Genomic DNA, 22,411 nt, shown 5'->3' with positions numbered 1-22,411 from the left:
CCGGTTGTCTGTCTGTTCGTCTGACATCTGTTTTAACGCTGTAACATATTCCAGGTTTTGTATCATATAACCTTACTTACGTGCTATACTGTTTCGTGTACCGGAAATGCTTGTTGATTCTTTTGCGAATGTTATTCACGGGCAAAGTTTAGAACACTCTCAAAAATGCAACGCTTTACGTCATCACTCAAATCCAAGTATAGAGATGTTGGATATCGATTAATGACAGTGCATTTTCGATGCTGATCAGGGGATTAATGTTTCTGCGATGCACTGTTTTCAGAGATATCATTTCTCAATAAAATTGTCCAGATAAAAATAGGAATGCGCCAATAACTAGATGTAGAACAATACATATGTGCAGTCATCCGTTCATCATTTCTACAGAGACATACGAAATATTATCCTATACTGTTTAGAATGTTCTTAGATCCAAAAAAAGGTATTTTGATATCAGAGGAGATGATATATATCAATTACAAATAGGCAGATGTGTAGTTTGGTTTGTCGTTGTGTGTTTAAAGGTTTGTTTATGTGAATTACAAATAGGTAGATGTGTAGTTTGGTTTGTCGTTGTGTGTTTAAAGGTTTGTTTATGTGAATTACAAATAGGTAGATGTGTAGTTTGGTTTGTCGTTGTGTGTTTAAAGGTTTGTTTATGTGAATTACAAATAGGTAGATGTGTAGTTTGGTTTGTCGTTGTGTGTTTAAAGGTTTGTTTGTGTGAATTACAAATAGGTAGATGTGTAGTTTGGTTTGTCGTTGTGTGTTTAAAGGTTTGTTTATATGAATTACAAATAGGTAGATGTGTAATTGGTTTTTTGTTGTGTGTTTGTTTGTATGAATTTGACTTTTACAACAATTTTTAATGTTCTATAGAGCGATACCTAAACGAGGACACGTCATGTTTTTATTTATTTATTTATCTACATATATATATACTTACATTGTAATATCTGAGTTATGACAGCATGTTTTCATTATACAGTACGTACTCTCCATTCTTTACCCAGATTTATAGAATTATCAACATTTAAAAACCGCGTGGGATTTAACCTTTGACACGAGTTATGACATTGTAAGGAACGGTGACTCTGGTTAGAGTTCTGTACAGTTTCTTGCCATTTTCGGAAACAGACCTCCCATGTTCCAGACATAAGACATCCACAACAATGGCGTATCTTAGTTTTCTGTCTTAGTTCATTAGTGTGTGTATAATTGTGATCCCGGGACAAACAAGGAGATTTCTATCTTTAAACAGCGTTATAAGCACGTTGGGCTAACACTTGTTCCTCACACGGAAACATTCATTGGAAACCATTAGCAGATAATGATGACGAGTCTTATGCAACAAAGGAAGTACAAAGCTTTTAAGTAACCAAGATTTCAGTCTAAATCCCAAAGAACCTTGATTGGTACAATGCAGACGACATTATCAGTACGTAACATGTTCCGACGTGCACAGTTATAAGTTTACTTGCATTGTAAGTGCTTTGAACTGTTTTTAATTACTTTTTTTGTAACATTTGTGCAGCGAAGCTTTTGACGGCTTGCAGCACATGAAGAAGATTTCGTTTCAGAAAAGATGTTGTTAGCAAATGTACACAGCGGTGAGATAAGGCTTTGGGGGTAATATAAGTTTGTAAATACATCATAAATACACAGCAGATTTAACCGCAGGGTGTGCCAGTCTATGTTTCGGCATTAAGAACACATTTTACGAATACCAATGTACTGTGCCAAACAGTAGTCATCACATTTGATGCTGGACATTAATTTTATTTTTGTACCTGTATGTCTACAGGTACATGTAGTGTATACTGTAACATTCCTCCTATTTTACAGGAAGATCAACCCAAGCTGGCAGGCCCTGACTATTTTATTGGCTGGATTCGCCTACGTCCAAATGGACAGAGCCGCGTAGGGTCATGTGAACTTAAAACATTATATACATTAATGCCCCAAACCATAATATTTCAAAGCCATTAAAACAATACAAAATGTAATTCTTATTTCCTGTGTGTTGCTTAGTATAGACCATATTACTGTGCCCAGCCTGTGGTATTTCAGTGTGATCGTACTATAAAGGTCCCACCCTAAAGTAGATACTAAAATTTCTAATGCCATTGAGAGACCATGAAACATCAAAATTAAAAATAGTGCTTCAAATGTCGATAGTTGTGGGTTCGATCTGGGTCGGGGATTTCCGACTGTTTACGTAATGAGCCGAAAAAAATGTTAAGTTGTAGTCTGGGTAGTTTGTAGAATCGCGACTGCGACTGATTTTCCATGCCCAGAACTAGTGTTTGATATATTCGTATATTATGACGTGATCTGTTCTTGGTATTGGCAGACTATGTTACATGCAAAGGTGGGGGATTAGGAAGAAAGCTAATTATCCACACCAGGATCTACGATCTTATTGGTATCGTGTCATTTATTAAAAATGCCAGCCACTGTCTCCTATTGTGCAATTCCGTGTGCACAGACATATCGATTGAGGTGAAATCGATCGAGAGGCTGGACACAGTGACATTTGACCTGACTGGGTGCCAAACAAAAGTGCTTTGTCAGCAATGTACAGAGGTTGCTATATATAGACTTTGTTCAAGAGCACATGGCATTTCTGTTCTTAATGATTTCACTTGCATGTCATCTAAACTCGATACTGAATATTTGTACAAATCACATGAACATTCGCTGCAAAATCTCAAAATGTACAAATATATGTGATCGATATTTCTGTGGTTTGCTGTTGTAGTTCCAAGCATTTGCTTGTAGAGAGTCTAGATATGTAGAATGTACATGAACTGAAAACGTGCCCAGCCTGTCAGCGTCAATGCCCGAAGACACTTCACTGTCTCGTAGTTCTTTATAGGTCTGAACATAAATGTGCGCCAAAACTATCCGTGTGCGCCAACTACTGTTGAACGTGCATGCGCTAAAGTCCATTGAGTGTTCTGTTTGGCTTTGTTACTGTTCATTATGAAGCGGTAAGACTGAAATGGTGTATAAAGCATTATTCAACAGGCAAAGTAGCAAACGAGGACTTCAAAGAGTCTGGGATTGGCGACGAATAGTCCACAATACATACTTATTGTTCGCTTCGACTTTTGATCATAGCGACTGGAAAGTCACAAGAGAGGCACAAACAGTTACATGTAATACAATAATTTTCTCATGGATTTGTTCCATCTAGTCAGGTCAGCGTGCTGTACACTGACGTCACGGCGGTACAGTCGTGTTGTACACTGGTGTCACGGCGGTACAGTCGTGTTGTACACTGGTGTCACGGCGGTACAGCCGTGGTGTTCACTGATGTCAAGGCGGTACAGTCGTGCTGTACACTGATGTCACGGCGGTACAGTCGTGCTGTACACTGATGTCACGGCTGTACAGTCGTGTTGTACACTGATGTCACGGCGGTACAGTCGTGGTACACTGATGTCACGGCGGTACAGTCGTGGTACACTGATGTCACGGCGGTACAGTCGTGGTGTACACTGATGTCACGGCGGTACAGTCGTGGTGTACACTGATGTCACGGCGGTACAGTCGTGGTACACTGATATCACGGCGGTACAGTCGTGGTGTACACTGATGTCACGGCGGTACAGTCGTGGTACACTGATGTCACGCCGGTCACATTATTGTCATGGGTATTTAGCCATTTGAAATCATCTATGAGCATAGATGCATTAAATCACAATAAGTTCGGTACCTTAGAACAAAATTGACTGCATGAGATTATTGTTTTTTTTTAAGACCTATCGAGTGGCTTTATACTGTACAGATATTACATGCGGTGTTTTTGTCGCCGATTTTGTGATTTGGGATGCACCGATCGCTCCAGCAATAACTAGACCTGTTGATTCAGTAGTCTAATTGAGTACACTTAAACCGATATACACAAGGTAACGCCGGGGAGCGTCGAAACCTCGATTACCGTCAATAGATTGATTCACCCAGTGAGACTTAACATTGAACTGGAATGTTGGTAATTAGTACTAGCTAATGAAATATTGACGACACGAAATATAATCTTACCAACCACACTTGATACATTGATCCGAAGATAAAAAAAACTAACCTCTCATTGTTACGTCTCTCGTTTCGTTATGTGTCCTCAGTCTGTTTGGAACCAGTGCCCCAGCAAACCTCTCGAAGTTATGATATCTAAAGTACAGCATTCTAAAATATCGGTCAGACATCGTCCGTGTAACAGATTTCTATCTAGAAAATCCAAACCGTTATAACGGCAGTATTCAAGTCCAAACCAGCATCGAGATCTATAACTGCTAATGTATTGAGATTTTTATTTTGTTTTCAAATCCAATTATTCGGGCAGAGTACACTGAAAACATTAACTATATACAATAGTTTCTAGTCTTTGTGCCGCTATTTTTGTTTACATGATACTGATAAACAAGATACATTAAAATGGCAACATGTTACGTGTGTTTACAGTTATTTACAGCCTTGTGTAAATGCTCTGGTTTATGTTATACCGATACAGGTAATAAAAAGAATGGCATGTTCGAATTGTTTACCATCTCAACGCTGACGATAAGAAAATCTAGCTATATTTGTTGATTTCATCAAGCCACAGAGAGCATGTGGAGAGCCTAACAAGTGCAATGGTCACTTTGGCACGTGCTTGACAGGTCTGAAGGACGGCTAATGTTTGATACGATCAAAGTTCTCGTTATCGCACTTACTTACTCGGAGACTTGTGTTTATTTTACGCGTGCATTGTGTGTCACGTTAAAGTGATGTGTCTGGCATGTCTTTATGTAAATAATTCTGATTGGTTGTGGCATATAATCAATATTTGTCAAAAATTGTTAGATGATCAACATTACAGTATGTACATGATTGTCTGAATATGAAGGTGTATGTACAATGTCCATACTCAACTACGTAGGATACTCATTACTTCATAGGCCAAGTGTCCGATGTACGTATTACAGGTTATAATCTTTGCTCATGCACCCTTGCATTGAAGTACTTAATTTACGTGTAACGTTTTCTGTTGACAGAAAGCATATAGAGTCGAATCCCGTTATATCGAAGTCGGCAGGAGCGTGAGAAAACTTCGAGTTATCAAGTTATTCAGCTTAAATAATACAGTATGTTTAGTGTAAAGTCTTGCCGGGACCGACGAAATACTTCTAATTATACAGCGTCTTCGAATTAGAAGAGTTCGAGATAACGAGGTTTGACTGCATATAAAGAAGTGTACATGTTATATACATGTAGTGTTTCGGTATATTTATCACCGACGGACGTAGGTGGAAATATCATTCTACGAGGTCACCATTGTGTCCATCATCATACCGCTCACATACACACACCGGTCAATGCGATATTGTACTGGACATGTATGTAGGTAGTCTATGGTCAGCCTGGGTCAGCCAGGGCATGAATGCTGATGATAATGGCTATAATAGACAGGGAACGGCTGACCGGAACTCACCTGGAATGACTATTTATGACAACTTTATGTGTTGCATACATTTAAGTTAAGCCATGAGGGGTTATTGTAACTTTGTAAGGCTAACTGTTAAATGATTTATTTGTTTGTGATATTTAATCAATATCGCTTTAGATTTGTAAAGGGGAAGATTGTACAAAAAGAACACAAGTGATTAGTTTTTTTTTTCAATACAAATTTAAATTATGTATATGAATTTCATCGCATCAAACAACTGCTTCCGTCAGTGAATTGGGAGGCGACTGGGTAATAACTAGAATGGTACAAATATGGAATATATATTTATTTGTTTTGTAACCAATTACACAGACTGTGTGCTACCGACCTCAACATATTTTGATATATAAACGCCACGAAAAACAAATATCACAGAATTCATCAAATATGATATGGAATATACAGTTAGGCCTTCACTGTAGTTGGGCACAACACACCTGAGAGCCTGTGATTACCAAGTAGAGCAGCCACAACGCTGTGGGAAAACATTATATTACTCACACACCGCTGTGTTAATACTGTGTGGGAATCTTTGAATGACTCACCAAACTCTGAAACAAGAGTGATGATAAAAATTGTCACCATATCGATCTTACCTGCGCCGCGCTCCCGAGACACGAAACCACTCGCTAAACATCGCGTTGCTTTGGTTTGCTGCGCATTTTGAAAAAAAGATATACGAAACAATCGATCGACGTCGGATGATGAAAAAGCAAGAATATCTCGTAGTATTTCCGGTATGGGTGACGTCATCACATCTTATTTGTACAAGCATTGTTGTCTTCCTCGAATCATGTGCGTTTTGGTTACAATGAGCTACGTCGTTTCAGATTTTTCTCGTACGAAAGTAGTAGTTTCCTTTAAGATGAAAGTTAGTTTTGACATGCGGATCATATAATCATGATTGAATGCTTGATTTATGTAATTCTTGAATTGCTCTGTATAAGTAAAATCTTTACTTATAATGATATATACACACACACATATATATATACATTGATTGATTGATCTACAGATTGATAATGATATATATATCGAACAGATTGATTATAAATGTTCAGAGAATGTTGAAACAGTAAAATGAAACATAACACATGAAAACACCAATGCTAGCGAAGCGTGAAACAAACAACGTTTGGACTGTCTGCGAGACAGAACCAGACAAAACTAATCGATAATCTGCATAAGGTCATTCTAAGATCAGGCTGTTCTCACACTGGGTAGTAAATAATCGATGGCATAGAGACTATTCAGTGACGTGACCTTATCATCAGGCCAACGGGCTAGGGAGCTTACGCAGACAGGACTGGTACCAATTTAAAACCGATACAGTCCTGAAACGTCTGGCAGTAATCTTTCCATACAAACTCTCCTTATTGTTACGATGATCAGTTTGAAGAAATGCTTTATAGATTTTAATAGATTTTTTGTTGCCAAGTTTTTTAGTGAGTGTTCGTCTGGTTAAGTAAGTGGCACAGACAGGAAACAGTAGTGACATTTACTTACTCCTGTACTTAATGCGTCAAACTACAAAGATTTCTTTAAAAACCTTCTCGTTAAGAAAACCGTTCTTTCCGATATAATGAGCAACATTTGGTATTTACGGTGAACAGCAGTTTTTCTTGAAAATTTAAATTAGGAATGATTTGGCTTCGTCATGCATTGTGTCGTGTAACAAATCTAGATATTTACAATTTTTCGTTTTTGCAATTAATAAATATGTAAATTCCTAATTAAGAGAAGTATCATCGTATTTGCATGGTGTATTGTGAAGGTAGCTTGGTATTGCATCCGTTTTTGTGCCATTCTCGTTCAAAAACATGTTTTGACCTAACCGGAAGTACAATCAGACGACAAAAGATTTCCTGTTTACTATTTCACAAGGAAATACAATCTAAGTTTAAGTGACACTAAAACCCAAATGTAAGTAGTTAGATGTTTAAAAAGGCCACGTTGTCGACATCACTATATAGTGCATCACATGATCAAATCAGTAAATTTAAACATGATCTATTTTACGACAACTGAGAAACAAGTTTTAAGTTTATATTACTCACTTTATTAACGACTTTATCGTCAGAAATGACGAGGCGCCTCTCTCACTAAGATCGATTTTCACTTCCTGTTACCGTTTGCATGTTTGAGCTCGCCGACACAGCTAAGGTCATTTCTAAGTTAAATGGTTAAGCGACGAATATTAGAGCAGAATGGGAAATGATAATAAGAGAAAACTATATCATACTGTCATCTTAGCGTGTCACTAACTCTTTTTTTTTTAAACAAGTTACCAAGTTCAATGTATTATACTAACAGAGGTCACTGTGCTTAACCTTTCTTCCTTGGCATTATCGGGCTCACGAAGCGCTGAATGCACGTGTAGAGGAAGTATGTAGTTTGTGGTTTTAAGGGATTGGTCAATTTGACGTTTGTGTACGCGTGTTACTAAGTGTAGGTCATTGGGTTCTGTGTCTGTGCGGTTAAAACGTGCATTCCCCCCTTCATTTCGATGCCTGCGAAACTACATCTTTTCTAAATGATCCGCCTTGTGGTATTCCAAATTGTACGCATTCCATCAAGACTTTATCAGTGACGTGGAGAAAATCTGATACAATTTATTCCAACTTAATCTTACGGTAACATTCACGACTTTATATAATGTAGTGAATTTATGGTGGAATTTGGAAGTGACACTTAGTACATTATCATTTGGTGGAGATATTTTCATCATCTATATCTTCCTCTTAAATATTTATCGTAATCTGTGTATATCTTTTGTATATACAATTGACGGTTGTGTTTTTGTAATTGTCATCAGATTACGTAATGTCACGTGCAGTGCACCGTCACGTGACATTAACATTCCAGTCGTGTTTGCCGTACTACCGACCGGATAAGGTGATTATGGACAGTGAAATACTTTTATAGCCGTAAACCACACAAAGGCATGTGTAGTTTTAGTGTACAGTTCATTGATGGGTACAACTCAGTCGACCGTGAAAAAATGTGCTATTATCATGGTCAAATACGGCTCGAGTTTCACCATCAGCTTTAATATTTTAGAATAAGGAAAATAATGGGGACTAAATGTGACACAATGTCCTTTCTGTGTGTCGGACGGGCTGTCTAATTAGGAATATGATTTAAGGGTATATGTTACAATGTAAGTCTCTTTAACACGTGACAGATGTTCTCTATAAAAGAGTTCCATTAGAAAGTTTTTTCTTTAAATAGACATAAACAATGTAGGTCTGGAATCAGTGCCGGGTACAATAAATATCCTATCTGCATTCATTCTATCAATATTCAACCCCTTCACCACTCTTGAAACCTTATCAGGTGCTCAAATCATGATAATAATTGAACAGTTTCTAATTTGAAAATCGTTTCAAATGAAATCAGCGTTGACAAGACACATGTAAAAAAATAAAAAGAAAGGACATATGAGAAATATAGAGTAAACAAATTATTCTCAAAAGCTGCTCGTTGAGTTAAGTTGTTTTGCTAGCTAAAGATGGTCGTAGAATTTAAGAAAGGGATTTACGGTTATAAGGGCACGGGGCTATTTGGAGAAGTCGGGATAGAAGGGATTGAGGATGGCGATAACATGAAGGGGCGAACTACAGCATAGATATGGTACATACATGTAGATATGGCCTCAAGAGAACCTGCATGTCTGGCGGTGTTGATGTAAAGTATATCTGTATCAAGTACGATAAAGGCTCCTAGACATAGCCAAACCATATTATGTGTCAACTAATGGAGGCGAAACCGTTTTTATATTATCTCCAATCTTCAAGTAATTGAAAAAAGCATATTTAACGGAGTCAAAAATTCAGTCTATCTTTGAAAAAAGACTTATCTTAGAGGGTTTTTTTCTAAACAAAAATATATTTTTTGCACCGTTCATTTGTTCTATAATTGTCTTAATTTATGTAAAAGGGACGCTGTACACATAAAGCTCTTACAAAACCCACTACAGTCGTTTTCAATTTGTCTTTGCATTAACTATAATTTATATGAAGTAGCTACAGTTTGTCCGCACATTCCCAAAACATCAAGGTTTTTAATGGCAAACACAAAAATGGCGTTATAACAATATGGCATTGTTTTCTTCAGAGGTGTTCCAAACATCTCAGTATTGCGCGTAAATGTTTACCCTCACGTGTCGTTACGTCATCGATGACCATAATAAGCAGCCTAGGGCTACGTATGAACTAATACATATGTGTACATGCTCCGAGGATTATCGCCCTTGATACTAATTGATGACAGTATTTTGTAGAAAATGATGTATTTCTTTAATAAGAATTGTTTTAAAGCACCAATTTTTATATGAAATGATATATAATAATGCATTGTACGAAGAATCAATTTAAGATATCAAAGTTTTTCTGTCTTACTTAAACCCCAAATATCCCGGTAACTCCGCTGTCCGGATGGTGTCTTACACAAAACATATTAAAAAAATTGTAGAAAGAAATCTCTAGTTTTATTGAAATAAATCATTTTACACACAACTCTCAGACACTACGAAAGCATTTCTGGAGTCAGCACATCCAGTCTGTATGTGCAGGATTACGGATAACAGAGTCTTACACATATATACGATGACACTTTATATAGGGTTGCTTTTCGGATTAAAGAAATCAGGCATGGGTAAATTATATCTTATTTTACATATGAACGAAAAAGTGTTTGAGGAAAAAAATCTCTGAGGAAGTTAACTGTTCGAAATTAATTCCACGCTGTATATTTTTCATAGTTTGGACAGTTCGTCACGACCACAGGTGAAGAATGACGTCATTATAGATGTAGATGTTGTAAACAAGGTTAATAATTGGTTTCCTGTGAGGGTTACCATAAAGTCATAGATTTTCGCGGGGCTTAATTTACGTGGTTAAAAAATGCAGTAAGAAGAAGAATCGTGGGCACTTGATTTCGTGGATAAGTAATAAATCTGCTTACACTAATTAGAACATTTGATGGATTCGATGATTTATTGTACCCACAAAATCGTCGAAAATAAATCCCTCACGAAAATCGATAAATCCACAGTAACTGGTCATGATCCTTTCCAAACGTTGACACAAAGTCTCATAACGCTAAACAGATGTTTAAACATCGGCATGCTTTCGATTATATTCAAGTGGATGCGCGTGCAGAAGACATCGCCAATACACTAGAGTCAAAACACATAATGTAAATGGGCTTTCAACGGGCAAATGACTATCTACCTATCATCATCAACAGGCCGTTTTACCGCAATAGCAGACTTATTATCGAGTCGATATCCATTGCACACGTCATATATATATCAATCCGCCGCTCTAATACGAGGACCATTTACCGCCTCTGTACAGTGCATCACTCCGCTTCAGTTCCTATCACCTAACAACAATCGCGTCCCGGCAAAAATCGATAGAAATATCCATAAGCAGAATTCTAGGAAATGGTCAACATTACCATCAATCACATTTCAAAGGGAAGCAAATTAGAACTAATCGTAATTCTCAAAGCATTACCCATAATGCATTGACCGGATGAATTTTAGCTGCATTGTATGTTTTTTTTTCTCCAGAACTAATGGCTACATTTGTCGAAATGATATTCTTTTGTGAAACACACAAGTGGAACACTTTACAGATTAAGAACACGATACTGTATATCTAACCCTCTACTGTTAATAGAGATATCAAGTCATACAGCTATTTCTTCCTTTCCGAGTTCGTCATCGTTCAGTGTTTCTGGCCCAAATTTTGAAACCAAGGGGACAACTGAGGCAAACATAATTTTTCTCCAATGAAATATCTCGACTGGGAGGTGCACAAACCCCACATCTCAATAAATTTCGTCATTTTGATACATCTGAGAACTTCAAAATGGCGTACACGTATATTATAAATGTATATTAACTGTGCCACTGTTCGCACGAATTAGGCCAGACATTGGTAATGGTAGGAAACTTTGTCATTCGAAATGCTTTCTTAAATGGTAGTTTATTAATTAACAAAATTGAAAAGTTTAGAAAGGGTAGCGCGCTTTTATATCCGATGTAAATGAAATAAAGCTCACTTTAACACGCTTTGTTCATGACTCAGCACTTGAAACAGGATTCATTGTTGTAATGATCATATCTAGTTTTCCTAGATTGAGATATTCAGCCAAGCCTAGTTTACAAACACTACGATATTGATCGGTTTTTACATCTGTATGCATTTTATTTTAGTTCGGTAACCATAGATATTGAAACTAATGAAACGGATGCGATACGCCGTACCAAACAACCCAGGAAAACTATGTAGCGATACCGTTGGAAGGTTTTCCTCTACAAAACTTGATAAATCGATTGAACGACTTTTAAACGGCAATACTCGCCAAGCTGCAGACTCTACGTCGCCTCAACGCTTGCACATCGACACAGGAAATACTAGACAAAAACATTGCTTACGTGAATATTACAAGCGCTAATTTGACTTTGGTTTGTATATATCATTTTTATATCCTGATGATAAATGGAAAGTGTAGATGGCTTTGCTATTTTTTGTTCATGAAAATTTTCCTTTGGAATGTAGGTTAAATCGGAGGTCAGACAGTGATTTGAATTGACAGCTTTCCCGGACTGATTTGAATACATCCCATAATGCATCTTTAATTAATCCATGCCCATGCTATACCTGTCTATATTATTTTTATTTAGCATACACGTTGCTGTTGCGTCAAACTCTGATTTGCCTAGACTTGTTTACCGTCGAGCTAACTCTAAATCAACGTTATGACATTAAAAAAGTGATTAGCAATTCAACATCCGGGTATTTGTATCAGAACTAAATATTTCCAACCTGGCGTAATGATTTAACATTTGGAAACCTGTCCAAGGCGTCGACATGGCTCGGGTCAGAACTCCTGTGTTTCAGCATAGGTCTGAATAGCCCTCGGCCTCGTCTTACAGCTGGACCTGAAACAGTATTTTTTCTCACAACGGAAATCCTGGATCCCAACGCCGTACTCATAACTCGGGAAATTGGTCTTCAAGGCCCAGGTCTTGTTACAGAGATTCTGGTCCATGTCCGTTCATTTCTGTATCGAATTTCCGAGTTTTGGCGCGAGTTTTCAACATCCGGATTTTAATCTTCTGTGTCTGTTCTGAACTTCGGAGTTCTAATAATACAGTGTATATAAAGGATGTCACGTGGTACTCAGTTATACGTGTAAACAAACAAACAAAAACGGACGTTTTATTATGGATTTATCTGATATTGCATGAAGGAAATGTTTCGTAATTTCTGAAATTTGTCAAACTGACATCGTGAATGGCGGAGCTCAAACCAGGAACATACTTGTTGTATACTTTAAGTACTAATTATAATTCAGTCAAGATGACCATATATTTTGAGTTCAAATTGTTTTTATAGAGTTTAGTGTTACCTGACCACTACGTTATCCAAGCCACTTGTATTTATACTCCAAATCCTCAACTTTTCCGAAAACTGTCGAAATTAACGCATGCGCTATATGCGATTTAGGCAGACAGTCATCCGATGTTTGTTGTCATTCTAGCAGACTTGTTCCATTGGATTTATCGATTTGTCTACCAAAATGTAGTTGACTTCGTTAGGTAAATCGAGTTGATCATCATGTCGCAAGGTCTCTGTGAGCGTTCAGCAGTCAGTGTACAAGACGACTTCATCGTGGGCATGTCGTCTTCAGGAAACCGGTTAATGTGAATAAGGATTACTGATGCGTTATAAAATTTCCTGGAAAAATCTCATAAATAATGAGCCGAATTTAATATGATACTTTCTAGAAATATCGTGGTACACAATCTGTGAGAAGTTGTATCCAGTCAGAAGTCGTATGAGGATGTGTGCGATCGACTAAAATGATGTGTAGAACCATATTCAGTCGAGTCGAAATTCGAATAAGTCGGAGTGTGTTCCACGGTCCCTTGACTTTCAAGATAATGAGTTTCGGCTGTATGTACTGCACCAAAAAATAACAGCAGGGAAATATAGGATCAACATACATGTAGATACATAATCATTCCCATACAGTGACTACTGTATAGTCTTATTCCATGTATTATAAAATAAAACTTCTGATACATGAAAACATAGCTAATTTGACAGACTTACTCTATAATGACGTCATGATATCTGTGTAAAAATTACATAACTTATAGCTCATTATGACGTCATGATTGCCGCGCGAGCAGCTACAACTTATAGCATGATTAATCGCTCTCTGCCGTCTGGAGCAAATTAATAAATTGTTCAGCCATAAAAACAGCATATGAGGTCGATCTTAAAACAGTTTCACACAGTTGACGTTGAAAGGCGATAATTGCTGAAATTGTGTATGTTTGTTTTAGAAAGAAGTCAAAGTTGTAACCAACTAATTCATCAAACGGAAGTGTACATAAAAAAAAAAAAAAAACAACAACAAACAAACAAAGAAAAAACGAGATATATAGATGTGAATATATTTATGGAAGCCAAAACCGCATTCATCAATTCCATGGATAGAGAAGGACAATTCGCGATATGAAATCAAACCTTGTTATCTCGAAGTCGACGGAACCGCAAGAATACTTCGAGTTCTCCAATTATTCAATTTAAACGAGATCGAATGTTTAGTGTAAAGTTTGGCCGGGACCGTCAAATATTTATACTGGGTCTTTGAGTTATAAGTGTTGGATGTAACGAGGTTTGACTGTATTTAAACCTTCTCGTTTATGTTGAACGATCGAATATTCTTTTTTACCCTTTATTCCCCGAGTGATTAGCCATTAAAAGGTTATGCGACTGGTCGGAGTCAGCATTCTGACCTATGTCCCACTGGTCATCTTCAATGTATATGACGAAGGAAGATCTCTTGGTGATAATTATTTTATGTAAAACAGCCGTATGTCCGCCTTTGGATGGACTGCAGTGGACATTAGGGAAATAACAGGAATTTAGTTACACATACAAAAATGATGATTCATTGTGCTACCGAAACATCGCATTTTGAAACGTTCGGAAACCATCGGGGACAGATTCTAGTTAATTCTAAATGCATTCGGATGGCCACACATTTTCACCAATTCTGCAGACTTTTTTTATCACAGTTCTGACAGTCTGTAGCGTTATCTATATAATTTTATGGCATTTTGCAGACAGAAACACACACACAGACATATACATGTTTTGATATCCAATGAAGCTACAATATTCTAGCACGGCTGTCAATGCAGTTTAAAAGAAAATCTCGACAATTTATAAAGAAACATATAAATAATAAATAAATAAATAAATAATAAGAATCAATGATATTTACAGAAATGTACAAACAACTTTGACCCTAAATGCTCCAGTGCTTTGTATGCAAATAAAATGTCCGTGTTGTATTGATTTGTTTTTGGGATGTAATAGGATAGACAGCCTCTGAAGGCTCTGCCCCCTTATCTCCATCTGCAGATCTTAATTACGTTTGTTTTACAGCTCCGTCAATTTTCCATCTGACTGACTCTAGTACAATGGGTAATATTTGCTAAATGTACGGAATTACTCGCGTGTTTTTTTCTGTAAATTTATGCAGCTATGCAGTTAAGAGAAAATATCTGACGCTTGGCAGGTAGTGGAGTTATATCATTGAGTTTACTCTACACGGAGGCGACTAATATGACTCTCTGTGTCCTCGGAGCGTTTTGACGACACGCATGCATAATACAATTTTTGACAATCTAATGAAAAGAGATCTCTCATTTAACTTTTCACTAAATAGTTATTTCATTTGTAATCCCCATCTCCATTTTAACCCAGAACATTGTATCTTGCTTTATTTTCCTGTAATATCCAAACGCTTACAGTCTTCCTTTTTCTTCCTTTTCTGTTTAATTATTTCCCTCACTTTTCCTTCTTTTGTTTTCCCATTCTGTTTTCTCCTCACTGAATCTAAATTTTTAACATATTTTCCTATTTTTTCCATCTTTACATGTTTGGATGATGAGACATTTTTCGGATACGAATATAAATTACTAACCACATTTGTGCAGCTAATGTTATAAAACATGATTAATTGAATGGTAGAAGTGAGTAGTAATAGTACACTGCTTACGGGTAGTAAACCAATCTGTGACCAATGACATCAAATATTTTGAAATGTCACCATCTCCGTATCATCCATCAAAATGGTGTCCCATTTCCGTCAGCGTTGGCAAAATCCGACACAAAGGTCAAAGGTTAAAACAACTCCGTTCAAAGGTCAAACAGATATTTACCATCGTTACTCAACTGTAATTTTCGTAAAATCATTTTTGTAAATCTTCCAAATTACACTAGTTAGTGACTGACTGAAGTAAAGTTATATCACGTTAAATACTTCTAAATGTTTAACATCAACCATTTTCCCTATAATTATCAAATTCCATAAACGCCTTTCTCAATACTTGTTAAACACACAGGCTATGGGGTTCAATGAATGCTAACTTTTGTGCTCTGTTAACTGTCAAAAACACAGTTAATTATGTGGAGAGCATTAACAACAGGCGGATAGTTTCCATAAATAAAGTTTCAACAGACACAAAATGACCCTGGACCTTGGGCAAAACCTATGGAATGTTGCTTTTACAGATACCACGTATATAGATGGAACACAATAGATTTTGGAACTGTTTCACCATATATTAGCTGACAGAAATATGTGCGCTGAGCTATTTCCATAAAAAGAGCCGTCGTTTCGTATATCATTTGATTTTTGTACAAATTTTATGGTTCGGCGAGTGAAATATGAATTCATAACCTGTTTTTGGAGTTTAAGACATATTATTGACATAGCCGGAAATGACATTGTCGAATGATCACAGAACAGGAACTATTAAAAGACAAGTTTACTAAACACCAAGGAGAATCTAATCAAAGACGCCGAACAAGTTTCCTGTCAGTGTATAGTGAACATCTTCAATAAATCTACATCATACTTGTCCTTTTTGTTTCATTTTTAGATGGAGCAATTATTCCTATAAAAATCATCAGCTATTTCCAAACAGATGACGTCTTTCTGTACTTGAATGAAATCAAATAAAAACAAAATAATTCACTATGAACATAATTAGTATTTCATGTGCGCTGCCTTTATTAATTATTTAAAACATTCTAATTACTAATCTGTCGGTGCTGATTTGGGAACACGTCTGTTACCAGACCTTGGGAGAATCTGCAGTTTTCACTGGTCTACACTACATCTGTATTACACAAAGCATACCCGTGCATATAAAGAAGCACGTGCATTATATATGTAAATGCATTTCTTAATGTAAGAATGTACGTGTTTGCATTCTTTAGCTTCGGTTACACATACAATTGCACATAAACATATTGCTCGAGCAGATTTCACTAATGTGTGAAATAGACCGTTATGCACGAGCATTTGCATTGTGACGAGGTAAACACACACATGCAGGAGGTATTTCACGTGTACGACGGAGGATTCTGTCAGTGGCTTTTCTTGTACAGGCATGTGTAGATACAAAGCATTCTATGTAGCAAGAAAAAAAAGACAAGATTCATATCAGTATGTTAAGTTTTGTTACGTTGTAATAGTAGGTTTGTAAAGCTCATGAAATAAAAAAAAATATCTAGTAAACATCCTTCACTTCCTTAAGTTGTATTCTCTTTGGGTTCTGAACTGATTTCAAAAGTGACAATTTCTACAAATTGTACAAAATTATCTTTCTGGTTGTATGAATTCTCCCAGAAGGCTATGCCAGTCCTTATTTCTTCAACTACAGTGACTACAGTTGAGGTGTATAATTTAAAAACACCCATCAATTCCTATGTAAATTCTTCCTTTAGCAGAATCCTCGACTTTGGACCCAAGTACACAATGTTTGTTACTACATCTAGGCAGCCTGATAACTTGTACTACTTCTAGAGCCCACTGGAACCTTCTCACCAAAATCGATTTTCTCTTTCTCCATGCAATGTCACTGCGACACGCAAAAGTCCAATGAGCACGTGTTATGTCTTCCTTATCGCACGTCTACGCGTGCGCATGCTTACTAAGCAACGCTGTTCCATATTTGGCTAAAGCGATTTCCAACTCGAATAGGTCTTATATCGTAACGGAACTTAACAAATAAATACATGTATCATTTACATTGTTTATACATAAAATTCTCGAACTTACTTCCCTGCATATGATGATAGAATTGTACAGCTAAGTGCATTATAACAGTAAGGACAATGCTCCATGATCACGAATTAGACAGTTATGTACGATGACATGGGTAGAAAATTTCATTGAAATGAATTTCCGTTCTGGTCTGGAAGCTAGAGTTATGTCCTTACGTGTTTTACTGTGATATATTTGCAATTCCATGTTTTATTAACAAACCATATGGGCGTATCATTGCCAATTATTAAAAGTTTAATGAATTAAATAATAAATAGATATTTTAAGTGTGTTTATAAATATATATTAATGATGATGAAACCCAATGCCATGTTCTATTCGCTTTGAATATCACAATTAAGAGATTTGAATTTCGTCTTTAACAAAATACGTTATTGGAGAACATTTGAGAATATTATTATGGTATTTGACCTACATACTGTTATGACCTTTCTTATCTAATATATCAGATGTAAACCTATTGGAAATGTGGCATTCCTCATATTACAACGATAATTTGATTGAGCGTTCCATAACCGCAGTAACTAGTATATGGCCTAGGGTATACTTACAGGAAAATATATCATACTGTGACCTAGTTCTAGTGTCAAAGTAAGTACACCACACACTTTACACAGGTAAACACACCGTACAGGTGAAACAGTTGCACACCTGTACATAATTCTCACACGTACACATTTACACCTTTGATTTATCACCTTTTCATATGACAAGGTCACGCTGCATTGAATGTTGGTGTATATGATGGATTGTAGCGTAACGCATTTCTTCCTAAACCTTTTTTGAGTGTTCGCGATATTACCTCAAGCTAGAAACCAAAAGGATATCACCTTGAAACAAGGTTTCTCTATTAATTTTGATTTCAGATCCGTTTTTGTTTCGTGTGATTTTATTCCATACTCGAAAATAGTAAAAAGAAAATGTAAGCACCACGAAAACACAAACGTTTACAGTATATGATCGGACTAATCAACAATTTTATACACCAGTTGTGTTGTCTCTCGGTTACGTGTCGTTATTGGGATATGTTGTTTTTTCGATCACTTCGGATTGTCCTCAGTCGCCTAAAAGGCTTTTATAACTTCAGGCCTTATCATCACTGACGAGTCCTAGAAGGACGAAACAGCTGTATGATTTAGTATCACTGACGAGTCCTAGAAGGACGAAACAGCTGTATGATGTAGTATCACTGACGAGTCCTAGAAGGACGAAACAGCTGTATGATGTAGTATCACTGACGATTCCTAGAAGGACGAAACAGCTGTATGATTTAGTATCACTGACGAGTCCTAGAATGACGAAACAGCTGTATGATGTAGTATCACTGACGATTCCTAGAAGGACGAAACAGCTGTATGATGTAGTATCACTGACGATTCCTAGAAGGACGAAACAACTACTTGGTGCCGTTTATTTCATTGCTCGACTCTCCTCTATCTTACTCTAAGTAAATATTAAAAGGTGCTATTCAATTGTGAATCTTTCGTACGGTCTTCGTTGAGAATTCTCTGTGTGGACGTACGGTTACACCGTGGAGCGTTTCTGTTTTGATAACGAAAACCTCTCTTGGGGTACAATACATTACATCATGTTAGAGCAAAGCGCTGCCAAATACTGTCTTTAACGCCGGTTAATACAGCGTGCCTTTAATTTCTTTTACTTGTTATATAACCTTCAAGTTTCGTTGTATTGTCTTTATTTTATTTGAAACGTATCATTTCTAGCAGAGTTCTTTTGAGGAATTCTGCACCAAGCTGTCAGTCAATCAACGTTTACGAAAAACAGGGGCTCGAGTACATGTGTTTAGGTTCAGACCTATTGTCAGCAAGTTCATCTTTGAGTGTGTATCTAGTGCACGGAAAAGTCTAAGGGATTCTTTGAATTCTGTTGGTAAGGCATCTCAAACCTGAACAATCGAATAATGCTTTAGCACCATCAGGCATTCTTCCTAGGACCAGGGTGTTCTCATCAAAAACATGGTAGACACTGATATCGTTTTCTGCTGAAAATATGTTGGTGTGTGTCCAAAGGAGCATTTATCTCGTACAAGTACAATAGAAAAAACATGCTTACAAAGGGCACCAAGTAAAATAACATGACTTATGCATGTTAATCACAACTGACGCTGCCGCCAAAAATCCTATTAATTCCATGGTCGCCACACCCGAGCCGGCCGCACCCAATCTTTATCAAGTGTTTTATATTTATGGCTGTTGAACATGGCCTCGTACAAAAGCTATGCCTTAATGTGCTGTACATTGTATAGGTTACATAAACATATTTTGGTAGAAATATATATGTATATTTACCTTCAGAATAATCCATATCAATTATTTCCCACATTAGTGTTTCCGCGTTGCTACCGATACAGCTGATCTCAAAATGAATGCTGGCTTTGGCCGGATTTTGTATATAAATTGCATTTTCTTAAATCATATGTATATAAGATTTCAGGAGAAAAATATATATCTTTGAAAATATTCCTACAGAAATTTGAACATGAAATTGTGTCATATCCTTTACAGACATTTCCATCACTAAACAGACACATTGGGTCTGATATGTCCTGTATTTCCAATCACATCTCTATCGATTAATTGAAAAGTTGAAAGGGAGAATCAATTTCTCATGAGAGGCCCTGCAGACGCCCGTCTCTGTCGGGTGATGTATTCAGACAACGCAATGCCGCCGACTGCAGCGAGGTTCCCGTGATATATACTCCAACTGTTGTAGAATTCCGATATTGGCGATTATCAGGTCGAGAAATCTAGAATTTTCAATAATAGAATCGATGAATCCAACCTCAGGTGTTCTCTGTCTGACGGTATCCTACAACACAAGGGAATATCATCAGTACCGCGTCAGTGTTCCGACATTTCTCATCTGCTGTAAAATTCAAAGCCAGGCGCCTCTCTGACTATACTTTGTACATAATATATTGATAAATGTCTTATAACACGTTATATTTCGAAAACTAATGGTATTGGTAATTTTTGTATATATCCAGTTTATATTTTGATGACCAGTCCGTTTTGAACTCCAAAGAATGTCACTGTACGGACAGGTTGTTTCTTATGTGATCAACATCAAATGCATACATTGTAGGTAAGATAGACTTTTATCGTGTTCTCCGGTGATGTGTTTAGCGGTAAGGGGTCGACTGAGGAATCTGGAAGTAGTATTTTCTAGGATGAAATAAAAATCAAAAGTCGAAACAACAACACGTGGTCTTTTTATCAGTTTCCGCGTTCCTTCGTAAGTAACGTAGTTGTGATGTTGTCGTGGTATTGTGTCAACCGTATTCATTTTTAGATATTTGCGATATGCTATTATGTCAAAAACAAGACTTTGTCAATTGGCAGTACCAGCTTTGAATATAAACTTTTTATTTCCTCTATAATATTTTGGTTTCAAAATTAGTTTTTGTGAAAATGAGATTGTGTAAACAAATTAATTCATTATATTGTAAAAAGCACGCCAATGCGTTCCTGTTTACAGACAAGTGTCTGGTGACCTCCGAATGGGCACGAAACCGCACAAAACCTAATGGGAAATGTTAAGATGGTGAGCTTTACATTCCTCGCGGAGTAATTTAGGAAGTAGACACATGTTGAGTGAGCACACCCAGATCCATACGCTTATGTGATCAGCTATTTCTATTCCTAACCTACGAATAAACCTTAGCGGACGACATAACGTTAACCAGCTGTTTTATCATGTAAACTTTATACAATTATACTCTGTACATGTTAAGAATGTACATACAATATTTTTTATGATTAGGACGCCTCGACCGGTATAACATTTTTTGCCGCCTTGCAAAGGAAAACGTTTGGGTGCAACTCAGAGAATTGAGCTTTTATGAAACTGACAAAAACAATTTGGAATTCGACAGTGGGAAGTGTTTATATGCCATGATTGCAAAGTTTGGGTTTTTGATCGCCTGTAACTGTCAGCTATAGTTGATTCAATTAAATGAGACAAGAGTGTGAGTCATATTCACGGTAACCATGGTTTTGTTTCCGGAGGAATCGAGTAGTAATCGTTAATCTAACTGTTAACTGTTTTACCGAAAATATCATCAGTTTAATGTAATAAAATAGCTGACATATAATGTTTGTCAGCCCTTTTCCTATGATAACAACGTCTTGAAATAAAATCCAACATTGAAAACAACTCTGTTATAGTTATTTTATTTCAGGAATTTCCAAAACATTTTCTGCGTTTAAGTGACATTGCTTTCAAAATGTGCGTACTTTTTGAAGGTGAAATTGACTTACGACCAAACTTAGACACCGTAACACAGACACATTGCTGATATTCATTTACTATTTTGCACTAGTTTCATGGAATCTGAGTTCGAATTCAGTTTCCGTTGACCTGTCGGTATTTCCTCGTCGTTTCTGTACATAAAACATCACAAGTATTTATGATACAGTATGTCTCAAAGATTCAAGAAAGCAAATCTATTCTTAAATATTGTATTATGTTTTAGTCTATGTTTAAATCAGTAACATGTATATCCTTTTCTCCGTTTACAGTTGTGTTGGTGACCGGGGCATCCGGCTACATCGCCTCTCACATTGTGAGACAACTCCAGGAGGAGGGCTATCGAGTCAGGGGCACGGTCCGCAGCCTGGGAGACGAAGAGAAAGTCAAGCGACTAAATGAACTCTGTCCGGAGGCTGAACATAAGCTGGAGCTGGTTGAGGCTGACCTTACCAAGCCAGACTCGTGGGAACCGTACGT

General features: G+C 36.9%; 1 protein-coding gene across 1 annotated transcript in view; it reads left to right on the top strand.

Annotated features, from left to right (window-relative positions):
• The window catches only part of LOC132562304 (uncharacterized), a 51,531-nt gene that overhangs the window by 18,754 nt on the left and 10,366 nt on the right, over nt 1-22,411 (top strand). The window contains exon 2 of the mRNA XM_060227046.1: nt 22,204-22,405. Within this exon, the coding sequence (XP_060083029.1) occupies nt 22,204-22,405 (202 nt within the window). The remainder of the gene's footprint in view (nt 1-22,203; nt 22,406-22,411) is intronic.

The sequence above is a fragment of the Ylistrum balloti genome, unplaced genomic scaffold (genome assembly GCF_031769215.1).
Source record: "Ylistrum balloti isolate Yb309-2 unplaced genomic scaffold, AGI_CSIRO_Ybal_v1 Utg371390, whole genome shotgun sequence".
In the NCBI taxonomy this organism is placed as follows: Eukaryota; Metazoa; Mollusca; class Bivalvia; order Pectinida; family Pectinidae; genus Ylistrum; species Ylistrum balloti.
Note: the sequence above shows the minus strand (reverse complement) of the source record. Positions and strands in the feature narration are given on the sequence as shown.